The sequence below is a fragment of the Haliotis rubra genome, unplaced genomic scaffold, assembly GCF_003918875.1.
Source record: "Haliotis rubra isolate DU_JTF1 unplaced genomic scaffold, ASM391887v1 Scf9, whole genome shotgun sequence".
NCBI lineage: Eukaryota > Metazoa > Mollusca > Gastropoda > Lepetellida > Haliotidae > Haliotis > Haliotis rubra.
The window spans coordinates 120,257-139,936 of NW_025767634.1; the positions used below are offsets into that span (position 1 = coordinate 120,257).

Here is a 19,680-nt window from a genome sequence, read left to right on the forward strand (position 1 = left end):
ACTTAATGTTGCTAGATGTTTCCCATGGTAAAATTAATTGGGCTTCAAAACTTAGGTTTTTATTAAATAGCATGGGATTTGGTAATGTATGGGAGAGCCAGTGTATTAACAATCTAGACTCATTTCTTTTTTAATGCATTACTAGGGCACAGAATATGTATGTACAGGGTTGGCATGAATCATTAACATCTAGTTCTTAAACTTATTCCTATTCACTGTATAAACAGGTATTTGCCCCGAGACATATTTAAGTTGTATAAATGTGAAACAATTCCACATTGCCCTTGCACAGTTTCGTTGCAGCTCTCATCAGTTAAATATTGAGACGGGTAGATATATTAATAAGCCAAGGAATCTCAGATTATGTCATATGTGTTCGGGTGCCTACATTGAAAATGAATATCATTTTCTCCTAATATGTTCTGCCTATGATCATCTACGTACATCTTATATTCCTGTGAACTATTATACATATTCATCATTATGCAAATTTAATACTTTGATGTCTGTAAACAATTCCACTGTGCTACGAAATCTAGCTATGTATCTATTTTATGCGAATGAGCTGCGTACAAGCCATTTGTTGGCTGTATGAAGTAATATTGTACTACGGGCCGATGGCCTACATACACCAGAATAAAGAGATTGAATTGAATAGAACAACCATTCACAAAATAATTATCCACATTCGATAAATATCTGAGAAGAAATTCCAAAAGAATCATATTTCACACCACTGATGAGTGGTGCCATATTTATGGCTGGGTACTAACAAAAGCAGTGTCCTGAATATATCTTAGACGCTGACCACAAATAGAGACATAACTTTATGTATTGTGTAAAATTAACTTTGCTATCATCACATAAGTTTATCGATGACACAGTCTTCATATTAAAAAATCCTTCATAATTCCTCCCATTGACAATATTTCCACTCATCAATCTTTGTATTCAGTCCTATTTATCATAAGAGGTAGTTAAAGGGAATCAGGTGGTTAGACTCAATGATTTGGCTGATGTATGTCATTGTATCCCCATTGTGTAGATTGATGCTCATGATGTCATGATTTCACTGGATTGTCTGGTTCAGATTCAAATATTCTGCTGCGATAAGCTGGTGTGAGGCGTAAGAAAACAAAAAGAACAACTATTTCATGTACCTTAGTAACCTCAGTTTTGCTAGATTGTTAAAATGAAATGTTTATTTTCTGACAAGGAGACAAAAGTTTGCAAATTTGTTTTCATAGAGTAGAGGAAGGTGGGGTAGCCAAATGGTTAAAAGCATTTGCTTGTCACGCCGAAGACCCGGGTTCGATTCCCAACAGGGGTACAATATGTGAAGCCCATTTCTGGTGTTCCCCGCTGTGATATTGCAGGAATATTGCTAACAGCGGCGTAAAACCATACTCACTCACTACACCAACAATTTCTAGAACTACTTTCACCGTCCCATGCTGGTCTAGCCAAAAACAGAATCATTGAAATCCCTGGAGATGTGGTGCTTGATGGTGCAGAGAAAACTTAGAAAAAAAGAAAGAACATGGAACAGCTCACAAAACAAACTCAGCAAGATACTAAGTTGTGTAAACAACAAAGTAATTCAGCTTCGATCACATTTATTGAAAATATCAACAATAGCACATCAAGATGTGTACAATAACATGCAACGTTTTCACAGAGATTGCCTTTATACATTGTTAAAAACTACATCGTCATTTATTAAAGCGGATGATTTTAAATTAACTATTCAAAATAAATAATAATATTGCATTAAGAATTCTTGGGATGTTATCAAAAAACTACATTGTCATTTACTGAAACAGATGATTTCTAATGAGCTATTTAAAAAAAAGAATGAAATTGCTGTAAAGAATTCTTCTGATGTTATGAAATGATACTGAAAATTTTGAGCATCAGTAAATCAGTGCTGGGTAGACACAGTGAGCTGGACTCAACTTGTACCTGGTTACTTCACCCTTCACTGAGTTGTTAATGTTACTTGATCTGTCCTCATCACTTTTCACTCACATCCAATCTGATGACCAGTGCCTGTGCAAATTCCTGCAGAAATTATTTTCTAAAATGAGAGAATGGTACCAAAACATAATTACATGCATCCATGGACTGATACTTGCATTATAATTGCCATGACAATGGTTATAACAGTTATGGAAGGGAAACAAAGGCTCAGCAAATACTGATTAACTAACCCCTTGAATTGACTGTATATGTTATATTTGAATGACAAACCTAACTAGTAGTTAAAAACACAAATGGAAAAAGCATGAAAAAACAAACTTGAGTCTAAAGATTTCATATGATGAAATCAAGTGTTTGTTAGGCAGAAAATATGGATGATATTCTGTTTTATTACTGTATTTTTACTGTACCTGATTAAGAAGATCATCGACTGTCCTCTCAAGTGATCACAGATTACTGAATACAAAGTTGAATCTCTAACAAAGGTAATAACTGGACATAATCTACTGGATCTATTTTGGCAAACTGTATTATGATGAACCCAACAAAAGCTGAAAATATTAACAGCATTATTTACATGTAATTCAGGAATCTTGGTCTCTTGTGTACATATATTTACTTGTGTCACACAAACACAGTAATGTACAGATGCATATATACACAATGTACAACATCAACAACAGATAGGCTGATCCAGACATCCCTAAAAGCCAACAGCCAAAACAATCAACAGGTATACAATAGAGAATAGTCTAAAAGAAATAAACATGTACTAAAATGATGTAGAAGAAATAGAACAGAAGCTATTATGAAATTCAGTTCCTTTTATCAAACTAATGAAATATTGATTGAATAATACACAGCAAACACCATTGTCCATGAAAATCAACGAGACTACATTTTAGTGCATGTTAAATAGTAGATGCTGTCATTATAGAAGAAAGAATATAAGCATACACAATGCTGAGAAATTGAAACCAGATCACAGCTGCAAAGGACAATCTAAATAATACCATTGACAAATATCTTAATGTTTTATTTCACATATCACATGTGCAAAACAAGTATATAAATACTTGAAATCTTTCCAGGTCATGTTTTGCACCTTACAACTATACAACTTTAATTAAGTTTCTGTCATGATTTTCCACACAGCCATTACGAAGAGCATCGGATGTATTCCGAACAAGGAAGTGATTTAGTTGGTTTTCTTGGATGCCTCGTCATATGATGGGGGAGGGTCCGAGGGCATGTACACATTGTGGGGGTTAGCTGGGCTGTAGTACGCACTGGCAGCTGCCTCTCTGGCCTTCGCATCTGTAACAGACACTGACATTAGCAACTAGGGTACTCCACAGCATCAGTTCTACATTCTCTGTTTTTCAGTTTTGTGATGCTGGCATCAGTATTCTAGATATCCAAGTACCAACACAGCAAATTTAGTTTGCACTTTATATCAAACAGAGTATCACTTAAGAGCTACCATCAGAGGAGAATAATTAATAATCCTGTGACGATTCCATGTTAGAATTGGTCTTCAGTGAGTGAGTGAGTTTAGTTTTATCACGCTTTTAGCAATATTCCAACAATATCACCAAGGGACACCAGAAATGGGCTTCACACATTGTACCCATGCGGGAGTCAAACCCTGGTCTTTGGCATGATGAGCGAATGCTTTAATCACTAGGCTACTCCGCCGCCTGGTCGTCAGTGACTCATGGTAGTGATAAGAAACAAGTACTAATGGAATAGGGTGTTCAGGTTCACAGTCTTGGTTCCTACATGTCAGACTTGGTAGATAAAGTCAGTGCATCTTAGTTGTGTTGATCTATGCTCAAGATATCAATCTTTGGATAACGACATCAAACAACAGAACAAAACATAATTAACAACCAGTAATCTACATACTGATACATGTTTCAGACCTTCTGTTGTTGAATTGAAATATAAATAACATTATGAAGTACTCCGAACTGACCTTCAAAACAATGACACTCTCTAAATACCTCACTGAAGGGAATATCAGTAATAGGCTATAACATAGTCACTACATATACAACATATGTAATACATACCATGGCCATTAGCCTGAGGTGGAGGGTAAGGGGCAGCATTGGGGTCCACTCCAGGGTACGGTGGGGGAGCTTCTGACATGTACACTCCATCCTCTGTTGTCACAAACCAAAGATTGAATAAAACAATGAGACATTAGTCTCACACAAAGCATGAAGGGTTACTGTTACTACTTCCAATACTGACAATTAAATACAGACAAGAGTTATGTCCCTTGTAATATCAGAAGATGGTCTCTTGGGGTCTGCATTATATATGAAAATTACGAAAATTATGTTTTCAACATCAATGACACCCCCCTAGTACATGTGTACAAACTTGATGACATCCCACCTCCCCACAACAAAATGGGTGGACCCCCAAAAAATCATCATCACACCCCCAGCCATAAATTATGAAATTATGAACGGTCCCTAACATGTAAATAATAATTTGATATTAACATAGCACTTCAGTAACAAAGTGTTTGCATTAACAGAGAGCAGTACTTACGTGGTGGAGCTGTTGGGAATGTTTGATATGGTACCCAGTCATAGTGTGGGGTATGGGGCCGGGCATAGGCTGGGGGTGGGGCCTGGTACACATTGCCCATGGGTGGAGTGTAGGGTGGTGGCTGAGGTGGCCTGTTGCGTGAAGCTGAAACAAATTGAAATCCAAGTAACATTAACTGGGGACACATTTTAATAGAGTTGAGGAACATAGCTGTTTAATAACTAAATTCCTTTGATGTTTGGAGAAAAAAGCAGCTAGAATAATGTCCAGTATAATAATAGGTACATGCATTACCAGAGTTTCCAGGAGATCAATCATTTAGTGTTATCGTAATCTCATAATGCATGTTTATAAAGAAGACTTGTTAATATCTGAGTAATATTTTTAAATCAGCCAACCATTTGCTCATAGGTTGGTAGAAGAACATATGAATACCAACCCAGTTGCCCAGCTTTCATCATGGCTTGACCAAACTCTATTGCTCCACCATGGGTGAAGTACATCTTGTATCTGGCTTCACCTGTCCAGTTGCCTACAACACAGATGAATGAATGTGGTGAACATGTGGAAACATTAAACAGTTAACCACTCATGACAGTGTGAAAGTCTTCAACCTTCTCTTTTAATGATTAACTTCCCATCTCCCAGCATTTGGTACTTAAGAGGTATCATGTCAAAGTGTCCCCATTCACCGATCCACCTTTTTCCATTTTGTCCGTTTAACTTTGCCAGAAAGGTACATGTCCTTGTTCACAAGTTTCATTTAGAGCTAACCCGTAAAGATCTGGGTTAGAATTGGTCTTCAGTAACCCATACTTGTCGTAAGAGGCGAGTAATGGGAACAGGTTGTCAGGCTTGCTGACTTAGTTGACACGTCATTGTATCCTAATTGCGTAGATCGATGCTCGTGCTGTTGATCACTGGATTATCTGGTCCAAACTTGATTCTTTACAGGCCGCCACTACTAGCTGTAATATTGCTGAATGCAGCGTTAAATGAACCAACCATCATTTAGAGTCATCTCCCTTGGTTGGGTACACGAGTCAATCGTGCCTGACCTGTTCACAGGCCCTCATGTCTTTGCAAGGATTAAAGATCACATATACTCTAGGGGGTACAAATACATAAATCACTAACTGGCATCGCTATAAATGAAACCCCGTCATTAAAACTACTCACTTCGATCTTTAATCAACTTAAATCGACCTATTTGACAACAGTGCACAATTCTCACCCGCGAATGAAATTTCAACCAATCAGAGCGGGGCGTCTCTGTGACATCATATGAGGAATAGATATGAGGGCCGATGCAGAATTCATCTACATTTCAGGGGGTAAATTATCTTGTTTACAGGTTTGTATAGACCTGAAATCGTGACAACTGTTGTGGAAAATGAAAGCTATATGTTCTCACAATCTACTGTCATTTAATTTTGTCTCCTGCTTTGCCTAGTTTCCGAGTTACAACTTGTTTTCATAGACGATTCTGTCAAAATTGCTTGGTGTCGTTAGGCCTTATTTGTATAATGACTGATCCAAATTGATCCCATTTCTGTGTTTTTTTGCCTCGATATTTAATCATGTCATGTAAAAATCTGTTTGTATTCTCAAAACAGTGTCGGACCATAAGTTTTCACATGCAATACAGCTCCCTTGTTGTAACCCGTGTTAGGTGGTATAAACCTACACATGTTATTTGTCATCATTCACTTGATGGTCAGTTAATGAATTTATAACAGGTATAATTAGTGGTAACACACTTAGATTACCCGACAAAGGTTCCCATTTGGCATTTCATGTGTCTGGAGTAAATATTCAACATTATAAACATCGATCAAAGGATTAACCGATAACACGCTGATTGATTAATTACTTTTATCTTACAAAAGGTAGTGTTTATGCATGTAGATTTACTAATCTATACTGAATACACTCTGTCGTGTCGGTGTCTGCGTAAAAACAACGTCCTTCTTTCAAAGGATTAACCGCCAATACATTGATTGATTGCTCATTATTGGCTAACTCAATTGTTGTTTTTAAAGAAAGGCGGACATTATGCAATTAGTTGACAGGTGCGTTATCTTGGGTGACCAATGAGACTATACATCAATGTGAAATACCTGAAAAGATTTATCACTTTTTCGTATATTAAACTGTTAAAAGACACATCACTTGGAACAGCTGCAGATGAATGGCATATCACTTTCGTTTTGCCGATATTGATGGATACATTCCCATGATTCCTCGAACAAGGTAATAGCCTGACATTGTTCCTATAACTTTAATCTGTTTTAATTTTAATATTTGTATTTTGTTTTATTCATTTGTCGTAGCATTCAAAGAATCATTGTTTTCGCCGTGAAGTGTAATGAGACCGACAACATACACTAGGGAGTGTGTGCGAATTATGATTCACATTGGCAAACTATAAAATGTCTAGATATTACAGTTCTGTTATAAATTCACTATAAGTATCAGCAGATCGTCTGCTTTTTATTTAGTTTCAAAATGCATACAAGTATGATAATAAACTAATTAGGAATATAAGACCAAATATAAAGACGTACATTGATTGACTAGTATCTACATACTGGTGAGTGGACATTAACCATGTGAATGTAGCAAGAAATTTATCGCGCAGTATTGTGACTTCGACCCCCACCTCGCTTCCGTGGAAGAAATCGTTATGTTATAAGTTGTGTCATGCAAAATCCTTTTGGTTATGATTCCAATACATATTTAACTACGAGTAGAAAGTAGTTTTGATTTTCTAACTTGATGAAAACAAACCATAATCTCATTAATTCTAACAGACTTTAGCCCGTCACTTTACGATTTTCAAAATGGCGGCGCTTTGTCGCGAACATAAACCAGTCTGAGGATAAATGCTATTTAAGTTTGTTTTCACCAAGTTACAAAATCAAAACTACTTTCTACTGGTAGTAAAATATGTATTTGATTGATGGCCAATAGGATTTTGCATGACATAGCTTATAACATAACAATTTTTCCTGATTGATGGCATTTAGAAGTTGTATTATTGATGTCCAAAGATATTTTATGGATTAAACTTCTTTTTAATTTCTCAAGATGACATTCCAGGTCCCTTCATCAGGTGAACTGATGAAGGGACCTGGAATTTCTCTCTTGAGAAATTAAAAAGAAGTTTAATCCATAAAATATCTTGACAATTCTCTCCTGGCAGCTAGGTGGGTGTCAATATAATACTACTTACAATATTATTGTTACCACCACACCTTCACATCCAAGGAAGAAATCGTTATGTTACAAGTTGTGTCATGGAAAATCTTTATGGTCATCAATCATATACAGTACATATTTTACTACAACTAGTAAGTAGTTTTGATTCTTTAACTTCCATGAAGCGATCTGAACACAAGTAAGATATCGTTTCAGGCTTCCACAACGCTCGCTTCGCACTCACAAACATAACCCATTTAGCACGAACTGCGGGGTCCTGTGGAAATCTGTGCATGGTGACACCATCGCCTGACCCCTAGGAGCAATTGACGACAAAGCAATGATTCGGCATGTCGTCGTTGATGTCGAGAAATCATCAAAATGATGAGCGTGCTACACACTTTCTATACAACTAACTGAAAATCGTTCCTCATATGACGTCACTGCAGTGCTCTGGCGACAGAGTTACGTAACCTGTCTGTGGTTTCGTTGGTGGGCGAGAGTGAAGCAGGCGACTTTTTGGCAACTTTTAATCGCTCGGTATTAATTAACCACAAGTTTTTTAAGAATGAATTTGGTGTTCCGCATAAGTCTAACCACAAATCTTTCATATGTAATAGTTAAAAGAGTAAAAAACCAAAGTTTATTTGTTCTTTAAAGTTGAACAAAAATATATAAAAACCAAAAAACATTTGAGATGACCCCTGACGCTTCTGGTTTACCCCAACCACCTGAATTGACGATTGCTACACTACCATCGCATGCAATCGATTAAAACTTAATCTAAACATAATCATGGATGATTGGCCTATTGAGAACCACTCATGACACCAACCAATTCTTTATTGTTATTTCTGCAAGTTCATTGAAAGCCGAATTTGACCCTCAACTGAGCGTCCTGGTCACAAATGGGAGTGAGTGAGTGAGTTAAGTTTTACGCCGCACTCAGCAATATTCCAGCTTTTGGTGGTTGTCTGTAAATAATAGAGGCTGGACGAGACAATCCCGTGATCAACAGCATGAGCTTCGATCTGCCCAATTGTGATACGATGACACGTGTAAAGCAAGTCAGCGAGCTTGACCACCCGGGTCACAAATGGATGACGATAGGTCTGCACAAAATGGGGTTGTGGACAGAGCAAGCCCTCTGATTGGTCGATGCTTGTTAAGGAAAAGAAAACTCTCAACTTCCTTCGTAAGAACTTCGATGCTGTGTTTTCAAAATGGATGAAGCCAAACCAGACGAGGTTGCCATGGAACTAAGTGAAAAAGCATTGAAGTCCATCCACACTCACTCACCATTCTCACTGACAGTATGATCTATTGATATTTTATGACGCCACTGATATATCACCATTAGTCATAATCAGATGCAATGCAATGACTGTTCCATTATTTGAACCCACAAGTGTTTCCCTACCTCCCTGCTCTGCCAGAATACGCCCCTTTATGTAGTTGGCCCCGAAAATGGGTTGTTCCAGCTCCAGGTCTCGCATAGTCAGGAAGGGCATGCTGAAGGACTGCATCTGGTCTTTTGGGTCAGTGCAGTTGAAAATCACCTGTCACAAAACAGACATTGTTAGTACAACTCTCTATTACATCCTCTTGGCTGTACAGAAGTCTTTCAAAACCTGCACAACCCCATTCAATTATTAATATTTTCCATATGGAGGGGCCATGAAGACTTCCACATATATACAGCAGCTAGATCATGTTGGATACATATTTTGCTTATGTACTGCAAGGACAGTTCTTCATAAAAATAGCAAGGAAATTTTCAACCTGTCATGAAGAAATCAAGAAGTTCTTATTCCTAAAAATACTGTGTTCCAATCTGTAAATCCTACTCATGAAATATGCAATGCTTTGTCCTGTTCAGAGTCAGACACGATTATTAACAGGCTACCATCATATAGCTTGAACACTGCTGAGAGTTAACAACAAAGAAAAGAATCGGTTATTTTGATACACTATTTCAAATGTCTAGTTGAGGTACACACCAAAATAGCACAGAATTCATCCATGTGCTAGGCTATTTCAATAACAATTCATAATGCCCATTGTGACTACCACAATATGTACAAAAACTGCACAGGAGTAAAATAATAGTGTTAAGACCTTTCTCTTTGGACAGTGTTATGACTTTAAGAGCTTTGAAAATGGACAGACTTAAAATCACTTCTTACCCTATGCGTAGTTAGGTAGACATTCCCTTTCTTTTTCCCCTTGAAGTGAGGCATACCATTCGGACCATCAAAGGACATTTCAATTCCATCATAAAAGATCAGGATTCTGAAAACAATCAGAAAGCAATATGATACATCTTAACTTTAAATGACCCTGCTATTCCTATCAAACCAATGTTAATACTGATGACAGTATATACTTGATTTTTGATTGTTTAAATACAGTACAAGAACCTAACATGTCCAAGTAAATACTTATTGTACTTATTACTTACTTACTGAGTTTGGTTTTATGCCGCTTTTAGCAATATTCCAGCAACATCACGGCAGGGGACACCAGAAATGGGCTTCACACATTGTACCCATGTGGGGATTCGAACCCGGGTTTTCGGTGTGACGAGCCAACGCTTTAACCATTTGGCTACCCCACCGGCCCTATTGTAATTATTAACCTCAGAGTCAGATCTTAGATTCCAACATGCTGGTAAGATAAATAGATATGTCCAACTTTAGTTGACAGGGAACTATTACAGCAGTATGGAGATTGTTTATATAGTACAATGACTTCCACCATATTCACTGGTTGGGAAGCAGTCATGTCATTTGACAGAAACGCATATTGATGACAAGTCGGGTCCGATATTTTAACACATTGACTTTACTCACTAAAATCAAGTACATGTATGGCAATACCACGAATGTGGTATTTTCTAAACTCAGATGTATCTTGTATGATATGCTTAAGCTCATTTTGTAATCTTTATATTATATAATAAACAATTATAGACTATACCGTATACGTGACTTTGCCCTTGGTTAATATTGTGTATTTGGTCAATATGGCTCGTATCAATTCTGTCTTTGTTTATCATTAAAGATAAATAAATGGTGTGTCATATGTGGTGGAAAAATGGCTCCAAGAAAGAAAATGAATTGCAAGTTGTTACTGTTCAAACTTGATGCCATTTAGTTACCATGATAATTCCAGTTTACTCTGAGGACAGTCCAACAAGATAACTTTATCATACAAAATACAATCTTAGTTTTATTTTTACTTGATCAACAAACTTTGGCTGCACCTGGGTATTTTTGTATTTCTATCATCTTTATAACCATGAATGTCTGCTTCATGACGAACATATCATCTCAGTTTATGATGATGATATTGTGATAAACCCATCGACCAAGAACAAAACAACAGGTATTTTACGTTACCATGGTTACACTATATAAACTGACTGAAACAAAGTCATAAAGTGGCCTTATCACTGGACCTAACGGAAAGAGTTCCTTCCGTTCCCCCACTTCTTTCTTCCGCAGATTAACAGAGGTAATGCAACGTGGTTTGACCCTATATATTGCAATTAGTTTGGGGGCTTTTAGTTATTTTTGTGAGTTCTCTAGTAATTGTTCTGTTAGGTTTTGTTCATAATCTTAGTACATATTAAATTATATGTATTATTTGGGATGGGGGAACGGGAGGAACTCTTACCGAGATAACATCTACAGTAGTCGATCTACTTCTCTGCTCGATCTATAATCTCTGTAAGTATTGGGTTGTCAAGTTCACATATCCCTCATCGCTTAACTGTCGTCACTCAAACTTTATGATGTTGTAGGAATCAACATTGAAACATCGATATTTTCAATAAACCAGAAGTTGTTATCAATAAATATTTCTTTATTCACTCATTAACTAAAATAACATCTAATGAATCCAACCGCGACCCCGTCAGGGCTCTCGTCTGTCGTCACATTCACTACAATAACACAGACAAATTCGTGTTAATAATCATCACTGGAGTCCCAATATGATGGTAATCCTGAAACTAGATTCAACTCTCGTGATGATGACTTGTCATCACCAGCATCTGTGACCAGGTCCAAACAGGAACTGCGAAATTTCTAGATAGATGTGTCTGATCATACTGGTGTTAGCTTCATCACAAGCAGCTTTCATATAATCTAATAATTGGATAGCCATACTGTATATTCCAGAGACAGCTTCTACAAACGTGAAACATACTGACGTTCGAAATATTACCTTTCCCCTGCAAAAAATAAGCACTCCGCCATGGGCATGAGCTGTATTCAGCGACATTTTGTTATCAAGTCTGTCTAATATTGCGTAAAAACAAGCATGACGTCATCAAATCTTGCGTTTATCCTCGAACCACAACGCGCATCTGCTAAACAAAAAATATCTGTGAGTTAATGTCAGCGTAACATTGACGTTATGCACTGAATATGTTCACTTGAGTGATATTTCGGTTACATTCAGTTCTGCATATTTTTCATCCTGATTCCGAAAATACACCCCACCTTTAAAATATTTCGTTTTGCGAAGCCTGACAGGTGGCGTTGCGAAAATGTTTACAAGATGGAGGCAGGGAAAACTGGAACACGAGAGTCGTTGAATGAAACAGGGCATTAGCAAAGTGAGTTCTGTTGCTCCAATGGTCTTTATTCACATCGTTTGTTCAGAATTTCACGTTACATAGTGATTTTTCTTAAGTGGTCTCAACGTGAAATGAAAAAATTAATGGGGTTCAAAACTAGGCCAAATGTTATAAAACATCCCTCTGCATTTGCTTCTGTCATTTCATTGTTGACACGCATGAATCATCAATGGGTTGGAGAGATATATGTTTCGTTGCATCTCTGTCGTATTCAGATGCCATTCCTGCAATTATAATATTCATTTTTATGAATGTTCCATGTTCTGTTCTTGACCTTGCTCTACGACAAACAACAGGGTTTTCGAAAAGCATTCACTGCACAGAAAATCTCTTTTATTGAAACCGGAACCGTATATGGTGTTATTACCAGAGTTTTAATATCGAGCTCATTTTACATTTTTAATATGCACCCACTGGACATGCTAGATTTTTACATATTATGTGTACTAGTTTACCTAGTTCATATGAATAAACTCGTATTCCTGCCAAGGCCTACATCGAGCACACCTTGGTGCAAAGTCGTCTAGTTACATGCTGGACTACAGTTTACCTGGCAATGAGTTTACAAAGTGAAATGGGAGGCTAGTCATGATTAATTGGTAAACTGGTTACAGTTTCCTTAGGTTTCCAAACAGTTTAACTATACACAAACCGATACACCCCATAATAATTGTGCCTGTGTACGACCTGTTTCTCAGTCCTTCGGGTTAGGGGCAGTGGGCCTTGTGGTTAAACATTTGCTTGTCACATCGAAGACCCGGGTTCGATTCCCTACACAGGTGCAATGTCACATTATGGTGGAATATTGCTTAAAGCAGTAATAAATCATACTCACTCACTCCTTAAAGTTAGGTACTCCCTTGTAAAACTGAGGGTTATTCGGTAAGGGTTCACAGTTTTATTGAATTAATCCAATGGAATATGAGGAAATTTGTAGAGTTTGTTTCAGTTCTAGAGTTTCATGGACAAAATGGCTACTGCATTTATGTAGGGTATAAAGATAACAGTGGGGTACTGATCACATGGTAAAGAACATGGTAAAGTGTCAGCTACTAATGTTAACTAAAACCAGTTTTTGTTATCCTGGTTTGATATCCTTGTAAGATAATGTAATATTTTGTAGGGATAATTGTGTATTCTCTTGGTGACTGATATAAGGTTTGTTTGCATGTGACTTTGATCCCTAAAGGTTTCCATATCAGTTTTTGAATCATCATTTATTCACAAGTCTCACATGCAATGTTTGTAAAACTGGTGCATGCAGTGCATGAACGTGCTGGACACCCAGATCACACTCATAAAGCTCATTAGTGGATGAGAAAAGATAAGAAAAAGCATTGGTTTGCTTGAAACTGGATGTACCTCTGATTTTCTAGTACCAAGGTGCATCTTGCTATTGCATATGGCATGACATATTAACCATAGTGATGTGAAACTTAAAGAATTGTGTATTCTTCCAACTTCTTTTGAGCAGTGCATTTCAATTGGTTTTATGATTATTTTCAGATTTTACAGCCTTGATGATGAGGCCTATCTAGAAAGCAGAGAAGATCTGTTTGGAAATAATCTTCCTCAAGACTTTATCTACTCTATTAGTAGATACATATAGCGATAAATCAAAATGGCAGGTGCGGAAAGCATACAATCTTCGCCAGTATCTCCAAGACCTCAAGCCAGGTCCTATCGAGCCTATGTTGAACAACAGAGGGCATTGGCCCTGAAGCGAGAGGACCCTGATGGACCTAAGTTGTGGCGGCAGATGGTGATAGGATTCATCTGTGCTGCATGTGTTGGCTTCATTATGTTCATTCTTGGAAGTATCTTCATATCAGAAGCAATTTCCTTGAAGTATTCTGCAACAATCATGTTGTGTGTCATGGGCATGGGTATGTATGTTCACTTTTGCTACATATATACAAGGTGAAAGCATTTAGCCTTCAATGAACTTCAACAAACTCAACTCACAGGTCATTAAAAGGGCACAGATCCTGAGCGATTACTGTTTCTTGCCAACAGTCTAATTATGAAACCTAGCTGCAAGCTGGTCAGTACCTGCTCCCTCGACCGTGATGGACACGGGGCTGGGCTACTGTCCTCCTTGGCAGAATTTCTTCAACCTAAACAGTGGGACATTTTAAAGGGTGGATGCCCATCAGATGCCGTTATTTGAAAATATCCCTGGTAGTTCTTGTCAGATTGTAATCAAATATCCCAGCAGTGTAGGCTTTTCTGATTTTCTAGTGCCTGGAAGGTGGATGGTATATTGACTGATCCAATTTGATCCTATTTCTGTGTTTTTACCTCGATATTTAATCATGTCATGCAAAAATATGATTTCTATTACCTATGATATTGAAAACACATTTGATTATTTGAATCAGTAAACTAAACCACCCCTCTTTGCTATTGCTAGAAAAATCTGAAAATTTACTTAGGTAAATAGGTATATACAGTTTTTAACTTGAGTAGACAGCAAATGCTTATATGTATTTCTTATGCAACAATGAAATACGTTTGTATCCTCAAAACAGTGTCGGCTACTAAAATTGCATGCAATACAGCGATTACTACTCCCTTGCTGTAACCTGTGTTTGGTGGTATAAACCTACACATGTTACTAGTATTTGTCATCATTCACTTGATGGTCAGTTAAAGAATTTATAACAGGTATAATTAGTGGTAGCACCACTCGGATAACCCAACAAATGTTCCCATTTGGCATTTCTCATGTCTGGAGTAAATACTCTACATTATGAATTAAGGTCTGATGTGGCAAAGGTTTTGCATGTTATGTAATATGCGCATGGAAGTGCAGCAAGAGGAATTATCACCAGAGTTACAAAAACAAACATTGATCCAACCGATAACATGCTGATTGATTAATTACTTTTATCTTGCACAGCAGATTTGTCAAAAGGTAGCTGATACGTTGATTAATTGCTCATTATTGGCTAACTTAATTACTTTTATTATAGAACTGAGGGCATCATGCAATTAGTTGCCAGGTGTGCTCTTTTGGCTGACCAATGAGACTATACACCAATGTGAAAAACCTGAAACAATGTATCACTTTTTTGCATATTAGACTGTTAAAAGACACATGACATGGAACGAGATTCTTTGTCAGCTGCAGATGAATGACATATCATTCCTTTATATGATATTGATGGATATCCTCGAACAAGATAATAGCCTGACATTGTTACTATAGCTTTAGTCTGTTTTAATTTTACTATTTGCATTTTGTTTTTATTTGTTTGTTGCAGCATTCAACAGAATCATGTTTTTTGCTGTGAAGTGTAATGAGACATACACAACGTACACGAGGTCGCACTTAGGGCATGTGTGTGTGAAACATGATTCACGTTGGCAATCTATAAAATGTCTAGATATTACAGTCATGTTGTAAGCAGATTGTGTGCTTTTTATTAAGTTTCAACAGAGGTCATGAACCAGTCAAGAATTCTGAGATATCATCTGGGTACTCATGGGAGAAAAACAATAACAAAAGCAACAACCAGTCCACGGAAATTGCTCTGGATCAGTGCCCCTTTAACTTCCATCTCCTATTTAACAGTCAGACTGTACTATAGCATGCTTTCTTGCCTATGATTTTAAGATGCCTTTTCTTCCCGACTCACTCTGTCTCAACATTTGGCCTTGACTGTAGCAGGAACATAATTAAACATGCCTCCTCCTCAGTCAGTCCATATTCTCTGTTTTTGTCTGGAGATCTTGTTTTAAGCAGGTCTAAGCAACCCATGCTTGTTCAAAAGAGGCAATTAATGGAATTGGATGGATGGTGAGCCTTGATGACTTGGCAGAGGCATGTCTGATTTTTTCAGTTACATAAATAGATGCTCCTGCTGTCAATCACTGGATTGTCTTGTCAAGATTCACTTGTTCAATGGCAAAGATATGAAGAGATGTCCTGTCAGTCATTGTTGAAAGTTACTAAATTATGAAAAATATACATATTCTAATGACACCTTTTTCTCCTGCAAAATCACTGAAACTTGGTAAACTAAATAAAGATTTTGACATTGATCAAGTGTGTAGCCCTAAATATATAATGTGATTTCACATACATGTACCATATTGCCTCTAATAAGTGCTGGGTCTCTAAGAAACGCTGGGTAAAAATATTTATTCTCCCTTGATCCAAAAATAGATTTATTAAGGAATGGTCCCTAACTTTGATGTACTGCTCACTAACAATTTATTAGAGTACACCCAGTAAGCGCAATAAGCACCATGTCTCCAATAAGAGCAGGCCTCTAATAAGAGCTTGGTCTAGAAGTCCTTGGGGAAAAAATAAGCACCGGGTGCTTATTACAGGAAATACGGTAATTACATAAGTAATGTTGAACTACTATATTCTTTGTTTACAAACATATAGTAGTACTAACATAACACATGTAGGCATGCGCATAATAAATGTTTCTTTGATTGTATATGTGTGATGTTTTTTTAAGTTTAGATTTTTATTGCAGTTTGTGGCTTGATAATTGTTGTTGGGACAATTATCCTGGGCAAGTTGTTTATATCAAGAAAATGGAGGAAGTCTCAAGGGAGGGAACTGGAGCATCCTCCAGCTGCTTGCTTTCACACATGTTCAGGTAGACAAGACTTGCTTCATCCACAAATTATTCTTCCTACCTCCATGTTGCATGACTCAAACCTTTATTGCAACTGGGGGAGTTGCATGAAACTAGTTGAATACTATAAATCTTTTATTTTAGGGATGGGGAGGGATCACAAGAAAGCTGCATAAATTGGGTTTGGTGACCTCAAAATAAATTGCAAGTCACTAATTTCTACAATTCTTTTTGCATTTGGCAGCATTTCCCCGTTATACTTAAGTTTTTGTTATTACTTAAGTGTTGTGGTTTTATATTAAATGGTTTAAGAATCCAGAGACTGTAAAAACGAAGGAATAAGAATACAATATAATTTTGAATATTTTCTGAACAGTTAAATATTTTTTGTGACTGTTCTCCTCATAAACATGATATACCTGTCATGTTTGTCTTCCAGGTGATTATGATACCTCTTATAGTGGGACATCATTGTCAGTAATGTATAACTATAATTTCAGTTATCTACACTCCATCCCAAGATCAGCTGACCCAGGTAGGGTGTGGTGAACCACCTCCCGCGTACGACTCCCTTGTACTGATGCCCCTCCCACCTGGGCATCCCCGGGTTGTATTAGACTCGGATGGAGGATCAGAATCTGACCCAACCATCATGGTCCTACCTCCCAAGTATGATGACATATCTGATCCCCTGCCACCCTACATAGAGGACAGGCCTTGACAGGGTGTGGAGCTGAGAGGAGACATCACTGATCTGCTGACATTTCATAGGGCTACTTGGAGGAGCCATGTGTTTGTACTTGTGTTGCTGTGTTTGCTATTGCTGACCAAGTGGTGTTCAAAATGGCATCAAGTCATAATGTAATAGGGCGGTGAGGTAGCCTAGTGGTTAAGGCATTTGCTTGTCATGCTGAAGATCCATGTTTGATTCCCCACATGGGTACCATGTGTGAAGCCCATGTCTGGTGTCCCCCGCCGTGATATTGCTGGAATCTTGCTAAAAGTGGGGTGAAGTCATACACACTCACTCATAATGTAATTCAATGCGAGTCAGCATTTTTAGTGTTAACTTGTCTTTTGACGTAATTCAGATTTATACTTGATTTTGAGCACTTCTTAAGTTTGCTCACTTAGCTGAAAGTGTTTATGAGTCTCTAGGGTTCAGACTATTGGATAATGCCAAACATGGTCAGGGGGTGTATGATTTTCAAGTTGAACATGTTCTGTTGTAGCGATGTAGATTTGGGATATTTTGGGGAATAAGATACCAGTAGGGTAACTTACAATGCATTATTGTGAGAACCTCTTGCCTTCAAAAGAACATCAAGGCATCTTGATGCATACTTAAGTTTTACAAGTTTGGATACAAGATACCATGCTTTGCATTGTCAATAAACATCTTATTTTAAATTTCATGGTTTAAGTATAAGATTATTGATTTCATCCCTTTTTATGAACATTTGGAGGACAGCAGGATGAACAGAGGGGACAAACATCAGGTTTCTCAAAGTTTTCACGTTTCTGTTTTCCTATATTTTCTTCACTGACTATACACACTTGTGATTCATTCATCATTGGACTGTGAGTCAACAAGAGGTTGTGTAAACTGCAAATCATTGAATACTGTCAAGTGTTTTCTTGCATTTGTGCATTGTGTTTTTGTGTTCAATGCATCAACACAAATGGTATTTTTGGGATGGAGTTTTAATATCTCAAAGCAGAGTGAACTTTTGTCATTGGTTTGATCATCTCTCTTATTTTATGATTACCGTCTTCATTCCACAATATTTTTCTCTTATAACAAGTGCGAAGGACTATCAGATTAAACACACTAATGGGCATTTATCCATGGTCCAAGTTGTTTTGAATTCATATAATATGGTTCATGTCATTCCATCTGGTATCTTCAGTGTGTATTTAGCACAGACTCTGGAGCTTGGAAATTATATAACAGAACTCTGTGTTTTTACTGTTTGTCATTTTACCCCTTGTTTTCAGGATTTCATTGAGTTGTTTGAAATTATCTAAGTATGTGTACTGGATCAGGAAACACAGTTGACATAGTAATCTAGGGGACCGATATACACGTGCAGAGTTGCCCCCCTTAGCTGCCAGGATCTGCTTGTCATGATGTGAGTTCTCTTGCCCTCACTGTTTGGTTTGGTCCTTTTGCCAGGTTCCTTGTAATGTGTACAACTTGCATCATATTGAGCTGACTGGCCACCTGATATTGAAAGAATATCATTAAAAATAATTCCCCTCACTCACTTGTATCAGTTCATCATCCTGAGTGAGATGACGTTTTGTACCTCAGTACTGTGTTACAATTACTGTGATCATATCAAATCATCATCTGCGTGATATACTGCACAAGAATTCCCCAGAAAGAAGGAACACAATCATTTATGTTTCAGTTGTAGTGATTGGAACTACATTCCTGATTTTACATCATCAGTGCTATTGTTGCCCAACTCGTTTATCAATGTTCATCTCGCTGTACTGAAGCATGGTAATTAGTGGCTTGTCATGAACAGTATTGTTAATTAGTCAGAAATTTGTATATATTCACTAGTTAATATCCATGACCCCATGCAATATTTTCTGAGTGTTTCCGATGTTATCAGCGGTTTTGGATGTTCTGTACACGTGTGGTGTATGTCTGCTAAGAACGGTGATAGGTTGGCTTGTTTA

General features: G+C 37.4%; 2 protein-coding genes across 2 annotated transcripts; one reads left to right on the plus strand and one right to left on the minus strand.

Annotated features, from left to right (window-relative positions):
• Positions 1–1,599: 1,599 nt before the first annotated feature.
• On the minus strand, positions 1,600–12,048 carry LOC124263856 (WW domain-binding protein 2-like). Its single transcript, XM_046698576.1, is given in 8 exon segments — positions 1,600–3,297; positions 4,056–4,148; positions 4,546–4,689; positions 4,985–5,077; positions 9,167–9,305; positions 9,933–10,038; positions 11,977–11,990; positions 11,992–12,048. Coding segments are annotated over 8 exon segments (750 nt in total). The 5' UTR covers positions 12,034–12,048; the 3' UTR covers positions 1,600–3,178.
• Positions 12,049–12,119: 71 nt separating this feature from the next.
• Positions 12,120–18,738, plus strand: LOC124263857. Its single transcript, XM_046698577.1, has 4 exons — positions 12,120–12,370; positions 13,898–14,277; positions 16,885–17,010; positions 17,490–18,738. Exons 2-4 carry the CDS (start codon positions 14,013–14,015, stop codon positions 17,708–17,710), a joined length of 612 nt encoding a protein of 203 aa, XP_046554533.1. The 5' UTR covers positions 12,120–12,370; positions 13,898–14,012; the 3' UTR covers positions 17,711–18,738.
• Positions 18,739–19,680: the final 942 nt, after the last annotated feature.